The following is a 25499-nucleotide window of genomic DNA, read 5'->3' as shown; positions in this document are numbered from 1 at the left end:
GTTCGCGCGATATAATTCCACCGGTGGTGTGGCATTAAGAAGCCAGATTATGGAAAAGTTTAGATTCGTAGGAAGTAGTACGAGGTTTGACAAACGTGTGCGTTATCTGGACAATGATTTATAAGAACAAATATCTCCGCCCGCGAGGATCAAGGTGCTCGACGCCACTTTAATAACGCGGTAATCCGTCGCGTATCCATGGCACCTTGGTAGCGTCAGATACGACGCAGAACAATTATTATCCACAGGCTGTCACCCGTTAGAATTTCTCATACGACGAATTTTACAACCCAGCACTTAATCACTCAGGTAGGCAGTCGAGACACAAAGCGGTTGACAGGGCACGAGATTTCTGAAATCGGTTGATATACATGTAAACACCGTCGAAGAAAAAAGACGGGCCACCCAAGCTTATCTGACAACATCGCGCTGTAATTCGAGCTCTGATTTACGCCTATTTATTATTTCCAGATGACGCAGTAGCGTCAGCTGATCATCCGCAGGGTGGTAGTAAATCAATCGTCATCGCAAGAACTGATATCAAATATTTTGATGATCAAATATTCTCGACTGAACTCATATTGTCAACGAATGCTCGAATGTAGACTTTTTCGTAATACAGAGGCTAACGGTTGGATACTAGTGGGAGACACAGCAGGAAAACCACCAAGAAAATTAGACAAGGATTTAAATTTGTTGTTACGAGATTCTAGATTTGCTAATGTTACCAGCAGCTGTCTCTTATTTACGCATATCGTTTTTAGTACTACATTCTCACACAGTACGTCAATGTACAAATTATTATCTCTGCTGATATGTTTCTTTACTTCTTTATAAGTAGTCGTGTTGTGTTTGCTCACTTTGTCGCGATGGAAACGGATGAGGATATTACCTACAACTTACTTAATATACTAGTTGCTTGCTGCTCAGAATAATGTACTAACGTTATATATATAACGTTTCTTTTCCTATAATGGTATGATATGACATGATAAAAATATCGATGAAAAATGCTATTATACTTTCTGTTAATATATCTTCCAAAATTCTTTTTGCCAAATCGTGTGTGAGGTATACATATGCATGCACGTATTTACCAAGAACAGAGCAAGTCTACTGTTTTTATGTTTTGTATGCGCAAATAGAGAGAATTATTGAAATCTAACATTTATGGAACAATGAATTCGCGTTTCTGATTGATCCGAGTCTACATAAAGACCTTGCTAGAACAATGAAGCTCCAGGCAATGATACTAAACGTTAAGGAAGGCAATTCTAGGCATGACAGCTAATCATGCAAATTTGTCGAGACTTCATAAATCGGTTGGTTAGCAAGTGTTAGCTAGCGCGAATGTCGAGTCTTGGCCAAATGATCGGCAGATTAAGTCGCATGAACTCGAGTCGGTGATTCTCCATCACAGCCGTTCGCCATTAGTCGACGGGCCGAAACTCGAACAGGAAACGTCTGTCAGGGAAAATTGGTAATCATAGACCACCGCGAGCGGCATTAAAGTTCAGGGATGGGCGAGTATAGCAGGATCTTCAAAGAGAGTGCACTTAGATAATGCCCGCCCGAAGGGGGTGGCATACCCCATCACCCTTCTCCTTCTTCCGATATCGAGGGGGCTTTTGATGAAGGCTGCGAATTTGGTTGAGTAAAGGGTAATCCTATCACATGCTATGAGATCTTCGTTGCCGTCGAAAGGGCGCGCTCGCGTTGCTCTCTCATGGAAATCGTACGATGATGCCTCAACCTTCGAAGAAACGAAGTCGAGTGAACCCAGTCCTTAGGATTATTTCTTCCGAGGAATTAGAAAAAATGTCTCTATTTCGGTCATTTGGTTGTTAATATTCTTTTGAACGTGATTCTGGACAATCGATGAGAATGATCATTTCAATTACGAATTAAACATGATGTTTTTAAAATCACCTAGGTTTTCAGAACTTTATTCGTCTTGAAAATGTATATTATTTTATTCAACTATTAAGTTCTTCAGATATATGGTAAGTATAGTAAGTTATGATCAGTAGATATATTGTTACGAGTATTATTTTGATAGCCACAGTGTGAAATGTCCGAAGCAATGTGTATCGCGACAGAAAGTCAAGAAGAGGATTAACAAGAAAATCGATATTGATTAAATAAATTTAAAAAATTGTTAGAAGTTGCTGAAATCTCAAAGTGTAAAGATAAATCATTTCAAAACGAGTATCATTGCATTGCGTTATGAATACATATATGTAGAGAATAATTTTATAAATATTGATGTAAATACTCGTAGGACATATGGTCACGGATAACAATGCTATAGTATACTATATATTTGTGATTTTTCGAGTTTCGATCGTGTTATTAGTATTACATGTATTAGTGTTATTAGTACTAGTATTCCAGTTCACTTCTTCAGACCTGAAAACCTTTCACCTGAAGACACAATGTACTAATAACACGATTGACAAAATCACAAATATACTAATTAATCATCGTGAAAGTTTAGAATATAAAATACATACTATAGCTCCATTCTTGTTCAAATTTATTAATGGTTTGTAGTATGTCGTGTAAATGTTGGAAATGTTAGTAGATGGGCTAAAATAAGTCAAAATAAATTGTAGAATTATTAACTAACAATAGGTTTAATTAATTGGAAATGTTCCTTATATTGAACAAGGAGGATTTAGATACTGTTGTGGTTGTTTGAATCTGGGAAAACATTTATTTAAAGCGGAGATCAACGGGGATCGAGACCAAAAATCTGGCAAAGATTACTGCTAGTTCTTAAAGGACGAACAAGAGCGCAAGACGGAGGACTTCTTAATGAGATTAGGTGTCCCGAAGACAAGCACTTTCTGGTTAGATTTACATTTTAAACATTTTTAAGCGGTCTTACACGGAGATTCCTTTCGGCTGCTTGATCTTTAAGTTGTTCTTAAATTTCGCGGTTTAATGCTTTAACATCGTTAGCCGATCTTAATCTTTGTTCGGACAATTGATTGAACTTGTTAATTTAATTTGTAATCTCGTGAACATTCAATAACTTGTTTATGTCTTTAATTGTCATTATGATACTGCTTCACACTGGGTAATACTATTACATTTCTAACTTAGTTACAAAAGCATTGTTTGAAAAAGTTTCCAAAAATATTATCGTAAAAAAGAAACAATATTACAGTATAGAAATATGTAACAATATTGTGGAAATATTTAAAACAGACAAGACCGGATCTGTTTATGATATATGAATATATACTGCTATTCGTAAGTATGTAGACATTTTACTTGATTATTATGTATTAATAATACATAACGTTACTAAAATATAGGAATTAACGAGGAACTATTGATGATAGCAATATTTATTATTTTTACGTGTGGAGTCAACGGATGCCATATAAAATATAAATTGTTTATTTAATATAATCTAATCTATTAACATAATTGTTACATTCGCGCTACATAGTTAATTTTCTTATCTGAGAATTGGATGCTCGGCTTGAATTCTGTGAGGTGAGATCAACGCGAAACATGGACCTTCTCCGTGAAAAACCCACGTAGTGCATAGATTTCATCTGTACATTTCTTCTATTTCTTCTCCTATTACTTTTCTTTTCCTTAATTTTTTGGTTATAAAAAGAGTAGGAACAAGAGCTAAGTGAATCCAGTTGGACAAGAGTCTTTGTACCATAAAACTCTGGAAGATCAGGTATCAAAGTCGCGATCAAGCTTATTGCAACCCTTACTTTGTGATTTGTAGTTAGAGTCAACACATAGAAATCGCGATAATTACACCGAACAATTGTATGCCCCAGTTTACAGAATATGCATATACAGTACTCTCTACTATATATCATTATATCAAATCATAATATTCGCTGAGAAACTCCACAACGGTATACCTTTGCCGCTCGAGTAACCGATTAGCTAACGTTACAAGGCCTACGAGTAACATTTCCTGCGGCTCCCAGCGTTAACCACACGTTGCATGGGTTCATCCCTGCGTATATTTTCTTTGGCAACCAGTTTAATAAGCAACGTTGAATTTACCATACTAACATACTTCATAACTTAATTATGGCCTAATCCGGTTCGTAACGTAATTTACGAATTTCTTTTGTCTATCGATTCTTCTTAATTTTCTCTATTTCATTCGTAACTTGACAATCAAGCGAATATGATGAAGAAAGATGTTCCATAAGAGACATTTATATGGTGTTGCTCAACGTCTACAGATGTAAATCTTTTTTATTGCATATTAACGTTTAAAAATGAATTTTACCATATCATGATATTGTACGACAGCTCTGATAAAGGATAACATCGTCCTACATTTTTCTATGGATGAGTACTTCTATTTTTTCCATTTTATAACTTTGTAATTAAATTAAATATTTTAAAGAAACGAGCAAGTATCCGCGTATTTCTGGACGTTGTCATACGTATTAAACATAAAGACACGAAAAAGCTGATTTAAAATTAATAAACTTACCTCGTCTAAAGGACAACCAGCTGAGACGAGAAGTGCATGACTATGGAGTAACAGTAATCTTAATAATTTGTTTCTAACTTCAGCCGCTGGACTAGGCGGCGGCGGCCTCGATCGGTATACTTGAATCTTCAAAGTGGCGACTGATGTTAGTTCAGCTAAAATGTCACCCACTGTTAACAAAGGACCGTCCGCAACTTTTTCCATTGGCAGAGGTTTCCAGTTCCTTATGACGATACTTCCTCTAGCGCTTGGTATCAAATCGCTTGAATAACCAAGACGTACTAATGCCTCGCCTACTAAATCCTGCAAAGGCGAAAGAATTATCTTATTAATACTATTGGAATATGTGGTGATAGTCGAAGTAAAAAACAGGGTTAAGTTAAGCAAGTTAAAGACAGGAAATCTGTAAACTCTGGGTAAATGGCGCATCGTTTTATCCAGATTATATGACACTATTTTTATTAAATCACAGTTAAAATTATTTTTGTTAAACGTTACGCGTTATATTTTGTTCTTCTACCGTCGGGAGACTGAATTGTTAATTTATAAATGGAGATTACAAGGGAAGAACTTGTTACATTTTCCATTTTTTATAGAGTATCAGTCTTAAAATCAAGTACATTGTAAATTAACTTTATGTTATTAAAAATATCTTTCTATTTCATTTTAGAGTTAAATATGTATTTTACCATCCTTGTAATTTAAAAAATATCGCTTGTCGTATTATTAAAGTATTCAAGGACATTTACATATTGCTTGTTTTATAAAGCATAAATTGTTCTTAGTTATAAAGTGATATTACAATAAAAAAAAAAATAAACAGAAATGTACTTATCATGTACTTTTTTCTCGTAATATTCAAACAGCTAAAATTGAAAAAGAACTTTGGACCATTCTTATGTAGAAATTATGCTTGTAACTACTATGTTTATTAGAATTTTATATTTGCTGATTGAAGTTATTACTTTCCGAAAAATGAATGGCGGTGTTTAGAAAGTAATACTTAATTTTACATTAAAAAGAAAGAAATACTCACTTGGAAAGGCATAGCCACAGGGATGATAACGTAAGAATCCGTTTCTACTTGAGGCCTCCGCCAGTTCTCACGAGAGTTGCTTACATGCGTTTCTACGATATTGTGAATCGTCTCGACTACACAGTGCACTGGAAGATTTTTTCCTGAAATCAACATTGTTTTCATTCTTAAGATTCTCTCATATAACATTCGCACAAACATGACATTCGAGTTTACATTTGCATAAATTAGTAAAGTGTTAGTTCTTTTCATAAATAAGAAATGATTTGTAGAAAATCTTGATAAACTTGTTGCTATAACGATTTTCCCAAATGTTTACGTCATTTTTCATAAAATTGTAGAGAGATGTGTAAAACTCTTTCAGCATTTAATTTTTGTAGCGCAAATGTAAGTGTCAAAAGATACTTTCTAGTATAAAGCGAATTTATAGAAATATTCGGAAATATATAAAAATATCCGAAATGTCGACACATTAATTAGAAAATTTTACTTCTATAAAATTCAAAATACTTTAATGTTTAGTATTTGACGTAATATGATAAATATAAATAATAATTCTAATAGCAATAATAATATAAGTTACCTGCTTTAGAAAAAATTAAATATCTATATAAGTTATCCGTTTTGGACTAATGTTAATTAAATTAAATGTACAGTTTTATTATCAAAGAAACACGATAATTCGTGTTAATGATAATTCACAGAGTAAAAATTTAATTAATTACAATATTTGTATATATTTCAAGGTAACTTGTAGTACTGTATTATAATAATCTATAACTCGACAATTAGACGGCCGATTCGTACGTAATACGAAGTCAGAGTATTTCGACAAAAGTTTTCAATCGTTCAAAATGGAGAACAGGGCTTCTTGAACAATCAAGCTAGTTCCGGCTCTATACATTCGACCGACAATAGGCACACGCTTTCGCATTTCAGGATTTGAATTCGAGGGTCCAGATGATTCGTGAAGCTGAAGATCGCTGAGAGAAGTCTAACTCTCGTGCTAAGCATATGCAGATCCACTCGTCTATCCCGAGACAATAAGAGCTGGGCGATGGCACAATAGCTGCGATCCTTGTGTAACCCTGACTTAAGTCCCAGAGTCTATCCCACTTCAGGTTATAATCCCAGACTTCTACGAAACTGAGGAAATGGAGAACGAGAGGAAACAACGAAAGAAGGAGAAGGAAGGAAACTTGGTTTTGCCGATTTCATTCGGAGAACAACGAAATACTTATTAATCAAAATACCGGCGGTATCTCTCTACTGAAAATGAAACGATAACTGTAAGTAGTTATTCATCCCGGAAATACATATTGTGTCGTACTTTTAATTATCTAGGATATATATGTGGCGCTTTTTATTTTAATTTTCCATGGAATAGATGTCAATTATTCATTATACGAATACACAATCAGTAAGGAATTAAGTAATTGAGAAATCGATTCTATTTTTTTTTTGTCAATTTTTAATGTTATAAGGCAAATTATTTTGCTACGATATACGAGCATAAAAGAAATAAATAGTCGTATTAAATATGTAATTGAATAATTATATGTAAATATAACCAATAAATTTTTATATATGATAGTTGTCTATATATTAAACGATAAAATTTCTGTAATGTAATGAATACACAAGCAGAAGGAAGGATAATTTCTACATTGTGTTCTACTAAATATTTTTATCATCTAATTACTAATTTCCTTTGTTTCCGCGTTTCAATTATACTAATTAAATATGAAATATCGAAGTTTACCACGAACTATTTTCAATATGCATGATTTCTTCGTTATGAACGTGTTGATCGACTTACATATTAAATCATAAACTGATATAGGATGTTCTCAATACTCGGTGATGTAAGGTGCTAAGTCTACCAGTAAGATGACCAACAAAGGATTTACTGCCGGTGGCATGATATTAGGTATTAATGCCCTAAACTTCCATCTAATACGCTGGTTGCTATAGGGTCTACCCCCAGGATGCATAAGACAGGTCGTACCTAGGAAGACCGAAAGCTGACCAGTGGCCACCTTAATCCAGGGACGTATAGTTTTCATTAAGGTGCCCTGCCCTAGCGTCGTCTCTGTATGGGGATCAGCTGGTTTAAGGTAGGCATATACTCCGCAGATTTGACCACGACCGGCCGTATTATGCGGTCTGTTTATTAGCAAGCTTTCTTGATACGCACAGATCCGCTGCTGTAATCTACTGCTTTGATATTTATTTCGTCAATTTTTAATATCACAAAATGTATCGCGTTCATTTTATTTTTCTTATTCTTTCCGTTACAAAATATCCATAAGAACGCGTTCGGTTTTTAAATAAATATTACTAGAATGAAGGCCGTATATAGTCAGTAAAATAACATCTATATAATAGATAATAAAACTTGGAAAGAAAAATTTACAAGTTCGATTTAGGTGACATTAAATTAAAGAAATACAGGTATGGCAAAATGTATTGTTAGTATCCGTTACGATGTTAATGCTCATTGTGCTTGAAGTTTGCTGAAAATATCAGTAACGTAGCTTTCCATATATTTTTTGTTTTCAATACACGAGAGAGAAAGAAAGAAGGAGAAAAAGTGTCAACCACTCATCCGCAAAATCTTTAATCTCTGCAGCGGCAAAGACATTTCTCATTTCTGGTGTAGACCCTATCGGGCTTCCGGTTATCTCCCCGTTTGCGCTGTGAAGGAAACACGACGGAAGCGTCAGGACGGTTCGTCTTTGACAGTTCTCGCTACAAGATAAGATTCATCCCAAAGACAACCCTTGAAGAAACGAAACAACTTTTCTCTTGATAGATTTCTCTCGTTTACGAAAGTTGCTATATTTTCAAATCGATCAATGAACGACTTAATCTATCATATTTGTGTTTGGTATCTATTCTGCACGCATGTTGTATATATTTTAATGATCCTTTGAAGCGTAAATTGCCTTTTTTACGAAATTGGAGAGATTGAAATTAAATTTCGGACATGTCTTTTCAGAATATGTTTGTAAGAAATATTCAACGGAAAAGTTAAAAATAATATCCAGTTACAAGCTAAAACTTAATAATCCTACGTAACTGCAAATGAGTACTGTAGTAAAATACCGTCTTTTAAATTTTGAAATACTCGCAAATAAATTTTAGCAAGTAATTATTTATAGTGCATAACGTCTGTATTATATGAATCTAATATTCGTAAATTCGCGTAGAAAATAAATAAAATTGTATTAAAAGATTATCATTTAATTTAAAATATCTTGTATCGAATAACTATTGTTTATAAAAAAAAACTTGACGGCATGACTGTTATTAAGATAAAATGTATTACAGAAAATGAAATTGTACAGTGTATATGTATAAGAAAATATATAAGCGATTCGATAAATATTTGGATATACCTTGTAAATGTAATTCACATAGCTAACGTTTAACGAAGTTCTACACGATAAATTAGCGGACTGGTTCTTGCACCCATTGCCAAGTCGGCGGTGCAGATACAAGATAAAAAGTTGGAACATATTTTTCGACACCCCGTGATCACCCATTCCACGCTACCGTGATAATGGGTTCTTTAGGTGCACACGGAGCTGCCAGGGGAATGAGACGAAAAATCTTTACTGAATATTTCTTCTATATCTTCGACCCCTGTTCCTTCTTAGGGGATGATTATTTATAATATCAGATTGGTGAGAACGTTTTTAAATCACTGTCGAAAGATCCTCAGGATCGTTTAGATACATCGATAGAGAAAAGAAAATTCCTTGCCTCGTTGCAGAGAAATTTTGATTAAGTAATTTACGATGGAAAACGAAATTTTTTTTCATTGTTTATATACATATACGTATACATACACATAATTCTATTATATATTCAATTCTATATTTATATTTATATCCATGAAATCTGCAAATTACAGAGTGGAGATGGATTGAGATTAACTACGATATTTGTGCATTTACATTTCGTTTTAATATAAATCAGTTTGTTTGTACTGCAAATAATTCGTTGGAAATACATATTACGTGTAATTGAATGATTTTTGTAACGGTATTATAGAAATCAAAATATTATGTTTGTTCGAACATTTGATAAATACTGCCAACAATTTGCATTCTTTGTTCCAAGAACAGAAATCCGCACCAAATCTAATGTTCTACATCCGGAAGAGCAGAGCTATGCAGATGACTCGTAGTACGGCAAAGTCTTCGATCCTAAGGTTTCCCCTTCGTCTTGGTGACTTGGTAATCCAAGACGATTTTGTCTAATCTCTCAAAATCGAATCAAGCTGTGCCCCGAAGCCTCGACTAAAGAATAGGGATATTAGAATCCATGTTTGACGGTAAAAATTTAAACGAAAACAATTCACAGGTAAATGAAAAATCTTGTCTATTGTTGTTGTATAAAATAAAAGACAATATCACGAAGATATTTGCAAATGTTTTCTACATGTACAAAGAGAGTATCTTCTATTACTGTAATAACCTAGGCTAACGTAGGAGACATAACATTCGTGCACGAGCAAACGTCTAAATTATTCAATGTTCGTCTATCTTGTCGATTGCAAATAAATCTGAATCTATAAAAATGTTGGAGGCAAACACGTCCTAGCACGTTACGGAATTTGCGATCTATGGAAGTCTGCCACTTCCGTTCTTGAAACTTAACCTAAGCGCGTACATTAGAAGGAAAGTGTGGGCGTTTTTGGTATCTGAAGCTGATCCGGCGGATGCCGGCCTTTACAGATAAGCGACCAACTCTTTCGAACTCTTTATCTACACCCGTCCTCTTTCAAAGTCTTTCCCTTTCGCGTTTATTCAATCTTCCGTGTCGTGTTCCCAACGTACCATATTGTTTGCAGCATGATTAAACATTTGTAATGCCAATTTTCATGCTCTGTCTGATTAATTTAGAAAATATCGATACGGTGTAACATTCGGTTCGCAATAGCAATGCAACGCAATTTAGTATTACAGATTATGCGTTTCCATTATGGATTAAGCGTTGCGAAAAATGTTCGATCAAGAAGATTCTTCGTAATATTCGCGACATAAAAAATCAGAAGTTGATATCGCTTGGTCGTGCTCCATTTGCGTGCATACGAAGGTTGTGTCCGTGAGTTCGCGTGCGATTTAAGCTCTACAGCACCGCTAAGCTCGCGTTGGGGAGAAAGCACCAGATAAGATGTAATGAGATAACCTCACGGCTAGTGTGGCTTATAAGATCACCAGCCACGCGACGAAACCTTCTAAATCTAAGTGTTAGCCGATTCTTAGAGACAGGATCACGCACCGTGCTAAAAAGTACATCTCAATACAGTACTCGATTGAAAAGTGCGCGATCGTACGCGAAATAGCAGATCGTAACGAAATGGTATTTCATTCTCTTCTGGATTTCATCGACGCTTTTTATTTCTTGTCTTTTCATGACGTTTTATCTCAGTTAATTGGTGTACTAGATGTAGAAGACGGAAAAATGAGAGAGACGAATGTAACAAGTTTATATGTTATATGTAGAATTTAAAAATAATTCCCAATTTGCTCCAAGTTCTTTTATAAAAATAAAGCAGGGATGAGAAGAATAAATCGCATCAAAAGTTTGAAAATAAAAAACATGTAAGCTTTAAACGGATGAAAGAAAAGTGTGTGACTGGCAAGGATGCAGAGTTAATATGTCTCCTTAATCTTTTATTTCGGACCATTTTTGATATAACAACGTGATCTTCCCTTTCTCTCTCTCTCTCTCTTTCTACCGGGCTCATTAGTTGTGTCGTGCAAATATTAATCTCTTTGTATTTCGCTGAACCTCGATCCGAACCTCCGAGGCGCGTTTTACTCGATAGTCGAGATCATTCTCTCAACGTATGCGTCGCCGTTGAATGAAAGCAAGGGTGAAAACTTGCCCTAAGACGCTTAGAGAGTAAGCTCTTATACACGACAGAGAATAAGAGAAGGGCGTTGTTCGCTCGTACTCCGTTACCGTTTCCCTGTATGTATATCCGTTTCTATGTATATAGGTGTTTTGCATATGCGTGTATCTATATGCGGAATATGCGAGTGTACGCGCGCTTACACGCACACACATCACGAGCGAAGAGTTTGTTTTCCAACATCTGCACAGGTTCGTACGATTTCGCGTCGTTCGTCGCGGTAACTGACATTTGTGTGCACGCACTATACTCGAAAGATTAAAATTACTTTGGTAAACTGCGTCGAACGAAGGAAAAGGAAGGAAACTTCGTAAGATACTAGAAGGGGACGGGGGACGGACGGGGACAGGATTCTCGAAGAGGGAGAACGTCTCGTAAATTTCTCGACTAAGGAGCTTAATTTGGATTTTCGGTAACGAGTTATTGTAAGCGCCAACTCATTGGGGGATGATTTAAGTGGCACCAAGGACAGGTTCCGGTCGTCTATTACCGATAGGCGATGGATGGATTATTCGTTGGATTTTCAAGAACAATATCGTGAAACTTCTTATCGGTACCAGTCTGTCGCTTTCGAAAGTCTTGCAGCGTATCAGAGAAGACAGCTAACATGAGATTCGGTTTATTTGTTTAATTTGAGCCTGAGATATCGGGGTGGAAGCTGATGGATGGATTTTTCCCTAGTTATGCAATGTTAACCAATATTGTCTAGAAATAAGAATATGCTGTTTGCGGAAAAACAGCGATGTCTGCTTGATGCATAAATTTAATTGATTTCTTTTAAACAAGTAATGATTTCGCTTCGATTCTGGGTACAATAAACGTAGTAGCGTAAACGACGTTAAATACTATATGTTAATTTAGCGAGTTATATCAGGATGTTTTTACGCAGGGTTTATAATGCTGGATTAAGAAACAGAGATATGTATGTACAAAATGTATATACCGCAGCAAACATACCGTGTTTATGTACAATTCAATATGTGAAAAACATTCGAGGAATGAGTTGTTGTACCGTTGTACTGTACTGTACTGGATAGTACTTTTAAGTAGGCTAGCAAAACAAATGATACTATCTTATTCACTCTAAGGATAGCTACATATAGGTTGACATTTCTCGATTTTGTATATATGGCCATTCCTTCACGTAACGTGAGAAAAACAAAGTTTGTTACCTGAATCGAACATATCGTTTGTATGAATTTGTTTCATCGCTTTTGAGCATTGAATTAATTTTTGCGCTATCTTTCATATGGCGGGTTATACGCCAAATATTATATTCATGTCACGTTTCTAAAGAATATAGGTCATCCCCTAAGCATCTGCAATATTTTCGTTATTGTTCGACTGTATGGAAACAGTTTGCAAAGTTTAACGATTCAATAAGCAATAGCTTCGTCTCTCAAGATTTTAAGTTGCGAAATTTCAGGCTCTCGGCACTGATTTAACACTTTCGCTACCGCCGTTTAAGGCAAAAGTCGCTGTTCGCAGTTCGAGTTTCCAATTTTCAGCATGTTACATAATATGTCATATATTTTTACGTATATATATAATAATAAAAAAAATGATAGGTAGACGATCCAAGGAGCATTTAGAATGCGTCACGTATGTGTGATTATAGGACTGTAATAAGCAACTAGTGCGTCACACATGCGTTGTAGCGAGAGGATAAACAAGATAACATATCCAACAAATTTTATTGTTGCATAAAATTTATCAATTGTACATAGAATGGAGACCTGTATGACGCGAATGATACGTTCCGCGTATATGTATATTTCATTTAAAATACCATAAAAAATGATCACTGTTCGTTTTTACACACTTTGAAGAAATAAATCAAATGCTGTTCCTTACTTATAGATAATCGTATGATTCTCGATAAATTCACAGGTGGTTGGGACACATACGCATCGGTTCTTTCCTTGTACGACAACAAATTAAATTTTATTTCGAAGTATCATATCCTACAGAATAAAAATCGTTTCCAAAATTGTGTACGATTATACAGTTACAATTTATTAATTTACTAAGTTATCGATTTATTTATTTATGCAAGTTAATGGAATTCATTTTTTCATGTACGTATAAACAATGTAAATGAAACAATGTGCCGTTAAAAATTAATCGAAGCTCAATATATCACACAAGTGTAATTTCATTCTTTTCTACGAGTAATGTTTTTATGTGTCGATGAATTGTCTCGTTTCAAAGAATGTAAAAGTTTAAAATTTCAAACTCTCAAAAGTCGTAAAAAAATATAGATAATCTTAAAATTTCGGAAATTGGAATGTTGACAATCATTCTCGCTTAGCGTGAGATTCCTTGCAAGTGTCTGACGTATGCCGCTGTACTGTTTTCGGCTAAAGCCAGTATTTACGCCGCAGGAATTTCCTGTAAGTGTCAGACGTTTATATGTCAATGCATCGAAAAAGCGTGCTTCTAAATGATTTTCAGCTATCGTATTCGCGTCAGATGTACACAGTTGGAAAATTGTAGGAAGCACACCTTTCTCGAAATATCTGTTCCTACTAGATAGAGACATTTAGTCACAGTGTTAAAAGTTAAAAGTAAATATAATTTATATAGGACTGTATGTAAAATTTCTGAAATAAATGAAGGACGAAATATATTTGACAAATAGAATTTTTATTTTATATTCAAAACAATTGAAGAAGAAAAAAGGAAGGAAATTAAAAAACTCATTATAGAAAACCTAGGCTTCCTTTACAGTGAATGATAAAAGAGAGGGGAAAGACGATTTTATAAGAGGAAGAGTAGAAAATATTTTTTCTACCTGTACAAGTCACTTTGTTTAGGAAATTATTTCACAAAGTCTTTCTTATATGAAAGCAATTCTCGTCAAAAAAATATCAGATGATTCGCAATTGAGAAAAATTCAATTATCGTTTAGACATTTTGCCTAAAAAAAGAATTCATTAAATATGAATACAAATCTTACGGAGAGAATTATTAACAAATATTTTTTAACGCAATTACTGAGCTTAAATGCGTTACAGTATTAGAATGCAAATGTGCAATTACTCAAATTGCCATTTATAATTGTACAAAATATGCAGTGCATCCTTAATGTCGCACAACCTTCAAGATATATCCTATTTCTTAGAGATAAATGTACCTTACGGCTATAATAAGGAGAAAGTTATTAAAGATTATTTAAAAGAAAGAAGCGCTAAACGGTATGAAATGATTCAGCCTGTGGCTGACAACCTGATTTAGAAACGGGATGGAGTCCTCCACGAAATCCTCAGAAGGAAGAGAGCTGATCCTTCCGGCGACCGGAGAGTCCTGCAGAATGACGTAGTAATCCCACGGGAGAGCCTCGGCCTTAGCCTTAGCTTAAGCCATAAGGGTTTGCATACACGCGCAGAGAGAGAGACCGGCACAAATCAGGATACACACACAAGCAAACGTACTGTATACAGTGGCTTGCACGCGTCCTTAAAATACGGATATACGCGCAACACGAATGCTCCTAATCCACGAGGGTTTCAGCAAAACCTGAACCCGCCATCGGCCGAGGAACACTTTGGATTTAGCTATTCCACTTGCTCGGACGATCTAAAATATTTAGGGAGATCGATGAGAGCTGCGTGCGTTCTGAAGTAACATCAAAGACGATCGGATATGCAAAGAAACTGAGTAAGATTCCTTCTCGACTTGCCATGGAAAAATAAACGTTTCAAAGAGCTTATAGGTTCCCGGAGGACCGACGAGTTTCATTTTGCTAATGATGTTTCAAACCTTTATCTTTCAATTTCTTTCAGTCTCGTCCCTTTCCATTTTGTAGAATATTAAAAAATCTTAACATTGTGTTTAATTGCAAACAGTAAACATTTATGGAAAATTTTTCAATTTAATATATTACGTATTACTAACGTATTACATATTACGTATTACGTATTACGTATTACGTAATATTTCACGTTACCATCGACGTAATATCGACTATATTACATCATATGTATAATTTACTTATCTTATTCCCACGTTTCTGCTACATTTTTGTTGCTAATCGCTCTTCTTTCGCACAACTGGAAATACCACGCAAGAAGGGTTATAATTGAAACACAATAGTTTCGCCGGTTCTTTTGAACAATGAAGGCATTTTATGCGACATTGTGCTAAGGCACGTAATCTTCGGGGGTTTCTCGGGAAGTGACGCTGGTCGGAGCAAGCTAAGGTCGGTAAGAGAGAGGGGTCGAAGAAGACGGCAGCCACGAGCATCGAATCGGTGATGGAAGGGTGAAGGCTGAAGGAGGGTAAAAGGGGAGGGTTAAAGGGCTCCTTAGCGGAGATCTTAGGCAAATCCAGCGTGAAATCGCATCAGAACATCCCCTTGCCAAAACCACCACTTACTCGTACCATCCTTGCTTGATATCAGTGGTATCCGCCTAAGAAAATTTTTATTGCTATTTTTTCTTCGGTCCTCTAAAAAAAACTACGTTTACGCACTGCTTAAATATTATGTAACATCATAAACGTTAGGGTAACTTAGGGTAAAAGAATCGTCACTATTATAAGTATTTTGTGATATTTACTTGTGTTGAATTTCCGCCCACTACGATAGATGTACTTGTTTTACATATGCATTTAGTTAATTGCCATACGCGTATATCTATTACATATATGCCTATTATACGCATATAACTGTTAATTGATTCTTAATATAAGTTTTTATATTCAATTTTAACTTCGAAAATATAACATGGGTAAATTCCTATACGTTGTTACGTATTTGTCATGCAGTTACAATTCCTGTACATCATCAATTGTCGCTGTCTGATAGAATTCCCAGCAGGGAATAAGGGATAATAAAGTCTCACCTCTGTTTTGAATCGTCACGGTGCTACAGGTAAATGTGACTTTTGACGAGCTGACGACCATAAGGCTACAATTACTCAAGACTTTAGCCAGCGCACTATCTCCGGCACTCGCATTCTTCCTTTTCTCTTCCACGTTCTTGCCACGGGACCTTTGTCGGAGCTTGCTTCTCTTAATCAAACCACGGAGAGAAAAGACATTAAAAGCCGCGGAGAGACCCCGTATCTCGCTTCGAAATAAAGTTCTAGTCAACCAGGGAAGATAAGGCTCCCCCTCGACGCTGCTCTCTTTCTTCTACTCTTATAGGATCGCTGTCTAAACGCACTCTATTATTACAATACACTCAGCCGAGCTCAACAGAGTCGCGTGTGATTTCTTCTTCCACGGAAGATTATGTCGTATCCTATGAAAATGTTCCCCTGGCATTAGATAACACCTTAATGATCGAAGGTTTAATGCATTCCCTACTGCGTGGAAGTATTATTCTTTTCTTTTTTTCAAGCTTCTCTAAATTAATTAAACAGTTTTGAACTTTAGGAATCAAATCCTCTTACGAATAAACACGGCCTTTATTTATTTTATCGTTATTCGGATATGTTAGGATTAGGTTTTACTACTTAAATCTATGCCAAATACTGAAGCGTACACTATAATCACTCACAATCAAACTTTATTGTTGTGCTTATTACTTCCAAACATAGAGCTTGAAAACATAAGACTTTCGAATATAAACGTAAATAATATTTTCACAAGATGGTAAGAGAAATTTTTGAGAAAATAATTTTCTACTGTAAAACGACATATGATTAAACACGAACTATTAATTATTCTGTTCATATTATCTGTTCTTAACACGTCTATGATTCTAAGTTAATTACTTCGATCATAGTTCAGAACATTTACATGAAATTTATTTATTCCCTCTTATGAATTCGCATTGCTAGTTTCAGTATAATATGTATCAAATTGAAATGTAAATAAAGTTACCGAAAAATGTGTATAATTTCTAATATGTAATCTATAGAGTATCACAAAGGAAAATAACCTAATACATATTTCTTTAATATAGATTCTGAAACGAACCACTATATAAATATCATAACGAATACTATACTTTTTGATGTTTCGTGCCTTTTTGTCTCGCACGCGCATTCTATCTGTCTCTTTCGCCTTTGAATTCCCCATAAATGCATAAACATCCACAGTCTATCAATTACATATTTTATCTTTTTCTCGGTGAGCAGCAGAAGCTCGATAAATTTGAAACTCTTCTTTCTGTAACATGCATTACAGCAACGAGCTGCATGCAGCGCATAGTTCTTTGTTTCATGGTCTTAAACCTGCAAGAATATTTGCGAAGAAAAACTTATCACTTACGAGAAGTTTAATACGCAAGTCTATTGGTCGGGAAATCACTTGAACGGATCGAATCGCGCGGTCACCGACGCGCCGTTCTGGTAAGCCGCGCTTTCGCGAGCATCGTCTTCGACGCGAACAGGAACTCGAACTAGATCTCTGCGTGAATACATCCAGGTGAATACATAATGTGTAATCCTCGGGGTATGCGGACTCGGCGTCTTAAGCTAATCTTGTTAGGCGTTCTAAGCCTTCGGCTGACCCTGCGGAGCGGACTTTTAATCCCTTAACACGGCTACGCGCACGAAGATTTTGCATAAGAAAGAAATAGGATTGCCCTGCCCCTGTTCGAAGGTGACGAGCCGTTTTCCGTCTTCTTTCGCACACTGCCAATGTGTTTCTTAAAGAATCGAAGTTCCGTGTTGCATACGTTCAGATCGGAAACCTTTTCATTCGAAAAAGCAGCAGATGCCAAGGGTCTCTCTTTATTTTATGCGATCTCTTTTTGCGTCACCTTAGAAGTGTTAGCTTAGAAAATTCATAGAAGTGTAACTATTTTTTTACTACAACGGAGCAGCTGGCAACATGCTATGTTTAATTTTATGTCAGGCGCAAGATAATCGGTTGGTTACATTCGTGTAATCGTGTACGTTACAGTACATAAATTATGTCAGCATCTGATGCAATTTGATATAAAAGATTCGTATCTTTGTTACATTCTCTGAATTATAATATAAAAGTGTTCCATAACTAGGGTTAAATAAAACACTGGTAATCTTAAGCTGAAATAAGTAATTTGCCTGCATATTACGTTACTCTAGTTTTGTATTTATTTGTAAGAAATGGCTGACGCTTTGTAAAATCTATATGCTCTTGTAGAATGTAGGTATATAGAAACACGTGTTTTAATCGCTGCAATTGTAAAACCTTAACGTTGAACAAACTCAGTTTATAACTACTTAAATTCACTAGATCCAGGTATCTTCGTACAACTTATTTTTATCCAACTCCAACTACTGTTCTTTTCTTTATGTATCGATATTTACTAACTGTACGCAGTTGGCCGAGATTCAAAATCATGGTTCAAAATTAGGTTAATGTGGTTTTATTTAAAAAATATATTTTATCTATTTATTATATAATATAAATAATATAAAAATGTCCAAATATGTATAAACGATAGATTAACATCGAGGAACAGATTATTGATTCAATTCAATGGGTAAGTAATTGCATCAGTTCGCCGATATTTTAAGTACATTACATAATTGACGATTACCGAAAGAGCGATTCGTGGTTTCTTATCCCGAAAAAATTTCAAAATTGGTATGATGTTTAGTTGATTCGGTAGATGTAATATCACAAGTGCTAGAAACGTTTAAAGCACAGAGTGGACCACATTGTCTTCATTATAATTTATCATGTTGTTAGTGAATGGATCAAAATTTCAACATAATATGACTGAATCTCACGACTTTTTATCTTTGCATAACATGTGCCGAGGAAATTAATCGATTTTGGTACGAAAATATCTTCATATACCTCGCTCCACATTTAATACAATTTAATCGTGGATTTGTTAAATTTCATATAAAGGATCGAGATTCCCTCTTCCATTTTCAATTATGATACGCCAATAAATTTTACCATGAAAAAACTTGAATAATTGAAATATCGAATAGTAATTATTTGATGTAAAATAATAAACTTAACGTGTACTTCATATCCGTCTGTACTAATTAGTTCAAATGTTTTGCAATAATTCTTGGTGTCAGCACTACAATATCAATAACAGAATTCGAAACTTTATAATTACATAGCACTCTTCTGATAATACGAAGTAAGCCAAATTACTTTTCGCATAAATGCTTGTACATATTTTTATAACATACAATACAAATTTAACAATTTTATAATATAATTTGTGTTTCAAAACCTATAAGATTGAACCTGAAGCTCTGGACTCTGCAACTCACATAATCTATGTTTATAGCTTTCAAATTTTACTTTATTTGCTTGTCGATATGCTATTTATTTTATCTTGTTAGTACGTTATTATATCGATAGTAAACGTTTTATCTACGAGAATAATTATCCCCCAAGTTTCAAATTAAATTAAAAATCTGTAATTGATATTAAGAATCTCTTCTTTCACTGGTGTACAAAATTTTAGCTGCAAGGGTTTAATCACGTTTGAAAATTAAGTAGTTAAACATAAGTATCTAAATTCGGACGATGTGAATGTGAAAATAATTATGATATCAGCTTTCGAGTGGAGAAACTCTTTATAATTCGTCGCGGTTCCAGTATACAGTTTGTTTGTCCATGCGCGTTGCAACATAAGGAAAAAGCAATTAACAAATCCTATTAAAAATAAAGTCAGGAGACGTTGTCGACGGAGACTTGATGTTGTCTTATATCTATATTTATAAGAGTCTTAGAATATTAAGGCTCCAGAAGAGACTATTATGATTATACAATGAGAGCAAATTCGTAATTCAACGACACATCCTTTCTGTTTTCTATCCTGCTTCAGGCTATTCTTAAGGTTCATAAGACGACTTCAAAAGAAAATTACCGTTATTGAAATTTAGTCGCCTTAAAATTTATTTCTATTAATATAAAAGTTTCATATTTTCCTTGATCTATTTATATATGCAATAAGATATTTGTCTCTGTTATAATATCCCTACAAATCCAAGATCGATACGATTAAAACATATTTGCATTTATCATCATGTAACATATTACATTATAATAACACAGTAATATTCTTATGTTAAAAAATATAAGCTTTACTTTGTTTATCTTTTCTAACAAGGTAGTAGTATTTTTTTCTAATTGGAGAGCAAACAAAGATGCAAATAAAAATATGTCGCTTAAATGAATAATTTGTGGAAACATCTAATACAAACCAACATCCTGTATTAAATATTCATAATTTACTTAAATTGGATAAATATGTGTTATGTAAATATTGAAAAATTATTGAAAAATAAATATTGAAACATTAAATAAAGATCTCGTATGCTAATGCCTTTTTTAACGGGCCTTATGTTCTATATACAATCTTCTAGTGATAAAAGACGAAGAACCACGGTAAAAATTTATTTAATATCTAATATATCCATTATAATGATTACTGGCGTCGCATAAAACACGTGTAAAGTATCTTACAAATATTACTCAAATTAAAATGTTAATGCATACCTTACGCCAGACGTGTACAAAAGTTAATATGTAACATAATGATTTATAGTCCCACATGTGCTAGAATAGCTGAGGTAAATTCGGGGTATTTGTCTTGCTCCTAAAGATTTTTTTTACTTGGAATCTAATCGAGTAGACGCCCGGGAATAAACATTTAAAGCGTGATTACGGAAAGGGCCGGAGGCACCCATCGATGACATCACCTGCCCCATCGTGAGCCTGAAAGAGGAGAAAGATAAATCGAAAACAGGATGCAGAGGCGTGGATTTTCGCAGAGGCCGACGTGGTGGCATGCACACACAAACTCGTATCCACCAGTACATTGGAAAACGTAGTTGGAGATACGGTGGAAAGAGAAAGAGCGAAGATGAGGGGATCAGTGTATACCTACACGCGTCATGGTACACACGAGAGTTAATGCCACTCACACACCGTTGCCACCTTCGAGGATTATCCTACGGGGATATTTTTGATCGTGCAATAATCCCTAATACGATTTACACAGCTCGTGCTCGCAGGGACGCACACATTATTCGCTGACGCCCATAACCATTCGCGACATTGCACCTGACTGTCGCCAGGGCGCCTCGCGTTCCGCAAGAATTTTAATTAACCGATACCGATGTCGAATAAATCATCTTTTTATTCGAGATAGTTTACATTGTCTTTCGGAGAAATATTAATAAGCAGGGGCTGTACAATTTGTTATGGAAAGCTCGAAGATAATGATTCAGTGATAAATCGTACCAGCGAAATATGATTAATATAAAACGCTAATACTTGTGTAGCCGAGATAGTGAGCGTACTAAGTCATAAAAAGTATACAGCCAGAGTACTGGTATAAATTTAAATAACGATTAAAAAGCAAGTGCTGAAAGATATAAATAAGTTTTGAACACACAGCTGGTGTACGTACCTTAAGGTTGTTTTGGTTGGTTATGATTTAGCGGCGTAAAATACGTGACTATTGTTACAGTTTAGGAGGAGAGATACTCATATAGTTAATTATAGACGCATGATATGTAATGTAGCAAACAACTTCAAATGTTACGAGGGATTGACAATGTGAAATATTCTACAGTTTCATTAAATTCATTGAATCGTGTCTTTTAAAATCAATGATTTACAAGTTTGGGATGAAAAGATTTATTAGTAAGGCATCGGACTTCGCTAATCTCGCGGTATCGTTTCGTCTCTCCTGCTCTAGGTATACATTTACAGATCTGTATATTGTATGTACGAAAAGATTATTACCTTACGTTAACGCATATTTTAGTTCCTATTTTTTCCCTTTAATCTGAAACATATTTGTATTCAACATAGTGTAACATATTATATTATGATAACATACAATATACGTTACAGGTGCAGTGTAATAAACATATGGTTTTTTATCGAAAGATACTGTTATTTTATCGAAATATATATATATATATAAAAATTATATAAAATATCTAGAAATATATAAATATATAAAAATTTCGATAAAATTGACTTCATACGTATTTATCTGTGAAAGTCAGCAAGCAATAATTTAAGTTCTATCTTGCAATTTTAAGAACAATCTATAAGAATCTTAAGGACGAAGAGGGTAGTTCTAATGAAAATTTTTATTTAACAAGCACCAATGAGATCTTTGACAAGAAAGATTAAACTACTCTTTGATGCTACAATGTTAATTCAATTACTTGAACGAAGGAAAAGGATGGACTCAATCGCACAAGGCGGCAGTTTTCTCCCATCTTAACGATAAGAAACGGCAAAGACTGAGATGTTATTGAAATGTCGCCGCTATTCCACTACAAGATATTACAGATTGATGAAACTGCAAGGACCGATTAAAAGATTAAAACATAGCGGCTAATCGTTGTTATGGCGCGGCGGGTAAAACGAAGGAGCCAAGTGGCACTCAACGGTTGTTAGTCGCTCGGATAAAGATAAGTGTCGACCCTTCTTCTTCTGATTGTGAGACTCCTTCGTCTTCTTCCTCTCGTCAGACGTTGGCGAAGATTAAGCCAGCAGCCGTGGCCGGTGACCCGTGAAGATAACCGGCCGTATATTCCTAAAGCCGTCGATCGGTTCGTCGTCCATGCGCTTCTCGTAAGCCGCGACTTTTTTATCAACCCCTTTCGTGCGTTGCATCGTTAGCTTTCGGATTTCCGATGTGCCGTTCATTGCACTTTCAGCTGCTCGCACGCGCTTACGCCGCAAGGAATCGCGTTCCAGATATCGCATTCATCGGCCAGCGAAACAAGACGTTGAAAGAGAAAAGAGGAAGGAGCGGTTTCTGTACGCGGATGCTGTACCTACCTGTTCCGCAGCTTGCAACAATGCCCATCTTTCGTCATTTCTCACTGGTCCAAATTTCGTCAATATTCATGATCGCTTCAGAGCCTATCCAATTTCGGACAAAGATATATTTCAAGAAATTACAAACGATTGGATTTATTATACACTTTATGCGCGTAACGAGAAAAAGAATTTTGCCATTTAAATTATTTGCTGAGAACGAGTTTTTTTTATAGAATACCACGTAGAGGCGTATCTTCTTGCGGAAATTATTTAAACATTTTAAAATTAAAAATTGCGTATGATGCGTTTTAAGAACATTTAATCGCAAATGTGACGTATTGAAACATGTATTAAAGAAGAAAAAAAGAAACGTACATATATTTCGAAGCTTTTATCTGCTGAAAATGATATTCTCAGAATGATATTATCGATCATTTTTATTCCCTATAAAACTGTAGCGCTATTAAATTTTATATTGAAAGATTACAATCACCATTTCGTTATGGATTTGACAGATTATACATACATTATTTGCACAGTTTATTAAAAAGTAAATCATATGACAACATACATTTTGAATGCTGTATGCACAATGTACATACATTGTAACCATGAAATGTAGCGTGAATCACTCTCTTTGTTCAAAGAATTAATTTTATTGACTGCATCTTAGGTTAATCGTAAACAATAATACAGATAAAAATAAGATAACGTGACACGAGCTTAATGTAACATGATAAAGATCGAGAGATTAGGTGAAAGTGTGAAATTCCATTTAGAATATCGGTGACCTCGTTTCTAAAATTATGATAACGCTTGATTAGTATCTTGTAACCATTTTTGTAGCAAAAAAATACGACATCATTTTAAATTGAGATCCATTTCTGACACCATGAAATTAGATAATCTCATGGAATCACCCACAGCGATCACTAAATCCTACACTTCAAAATTAGCATGCTACGCATTTGTGTAACCATACCCAAGATCATGCTCGGCTATAGATATTATTATATGCGTGCATTTACATACTCATGAGATTATGTGTTAATTCAAAACTTGCTTTGGATTTATCTTTGTCAATGTAATTTTCATCTTTCAGAGTAAAAATCCATTTTAGCAGAGACCGCGTTTAAAGTCGATTATGGAATATTTATACGGGCTAAAACACGTATCAATTATCATGATATATGAGCTTTGAAAACTATTTCAAGCAAAAGATAATTAGCATCGAATGAAGGCAGGAATTTATTGGTGCAGAAGGAAATATTTTCTCTCTATGATAAACCGAAATCATCTTGTGGTTTTTAAATAGAATTAATTTTTGCCCGCAACTTCGTTCGCGTGGATTAATATTCGGAATGATTTTTGAGCAGATGAATTTTTATGAATGAAAAGCCAGATACCTTTTGTGCTATCAGTTAGATTAGTTTCTGTAGTAAAAAATATTAAATTACGCAAAGGTTCGATTTCAGAACAAATATAACGTGAACAATAACGTAATCGTTGCTCGTCTTCTACAAAACATGGGAACGTATACAACTCAGATGTTAGGCTGTTCCTCAGTTTCTACAAAACGGATTAAGACGAAACGTACCCTATTTTCTTTCTCCGACACTAAGCTATACAACAGAGAAAGCCCCATCAGAATCCGTTCAGTAGTTTTTATGTGATGCAAATATAATACAAACAGATAGACGGACAGACAGACAAAAATTCCAAAAATTGGTTTTTTGAAACTCCATAGCTAATGGAGCTATATAGCCGTACCTGGATGACTATTTTATTCTTTCCTATTCAATGTACAGACACAACCCTTCCATTGTTTTATCATATTTGTAAACAGATATAGAATATGTGGTCCATGTTCTTAGATTATAAGAAGAAATTATTTTGGAAATACATGGATCATGCAGTTTGAGATTAAGAAAAGGAAAATACATGATGTTATTCCAGAAACTCCAGTTTTTTATTTAAAAAAATGTATTAATATCTTCTTCAATTAATATCGATGAAAGTTCAAATATCGTTATGATCAATCCGTACAATGTTATTCAAAAAATTCAATTCTTTTTATAAAAAAAAATAATATCCTCTTCAATTAATGTCAATGAACATTCGCTTAAAAAATGCTTTTGTGACGTTAAATTGAGGATCAGTTCAAATATCGTTATGATCAGTCCGTACCACACTCTGTATATACATACTTGCTATACATTCGACAATTTTTCGTTAAAATTATTCTTTGTTACAGGTATATTATAAATATTTGTTTATTTGCAATTTTATTTAAACCTTCGGTATTAGAAAATTTACAAAATTATACTTCTTTTTATCGTAAAAAGGTT

At 34.7% G+C, this 25499-nt stretch overlaps 1 protein-coding gene across 3 annotated transcripts in view; it reads right to left on the bottom strand.

Moving 5' to 3' along the window:
• The window catches only part of LOC117205223, a 58905-nt gene that overhangs the window by 6663 nt on the left and 26743 nt on the right, over nucleotides 1-25499 (bottom strand). For all 3 annotated transcript variants that reach the window (XM_033443406.1, XM_033443407.1, XM_033443408.1), the window contains 2 exons: nucleotides 5523-5665; nucleotides 4487-4789 (listed from right to left, as the gene is read on the bottom strand). In XM_033443406.1, the coding sequence (XP_033299297.1) occupies nucleotides 4487-4789; nucleotides 5523-5665 (446 nt within the window). The remainder of the gene's footprint in view (nucleotides 1-4486; nucleotides 4790-5522; nucleotides 5666-25499) is intronic.

The sequence above is a fragment of the Bombus bifarius genome, unplaced genomic scaffold, assembly GCF_011952205.1.
Source record: "Bombus bifarius isolate JDL3187 unplaced genomic scaffold, Bbif_JDL3187 scf7180000007987, whole genome shotgun sequence".
NCBI lineage: Eukaryota > Metazoa > Arthropoda > Insecta > Hymenoptera > Apidae > Bombus > Bombus bifarius.
This window is presented reverse-complemented; position numbering and strand designations above follow the sequence as displayed.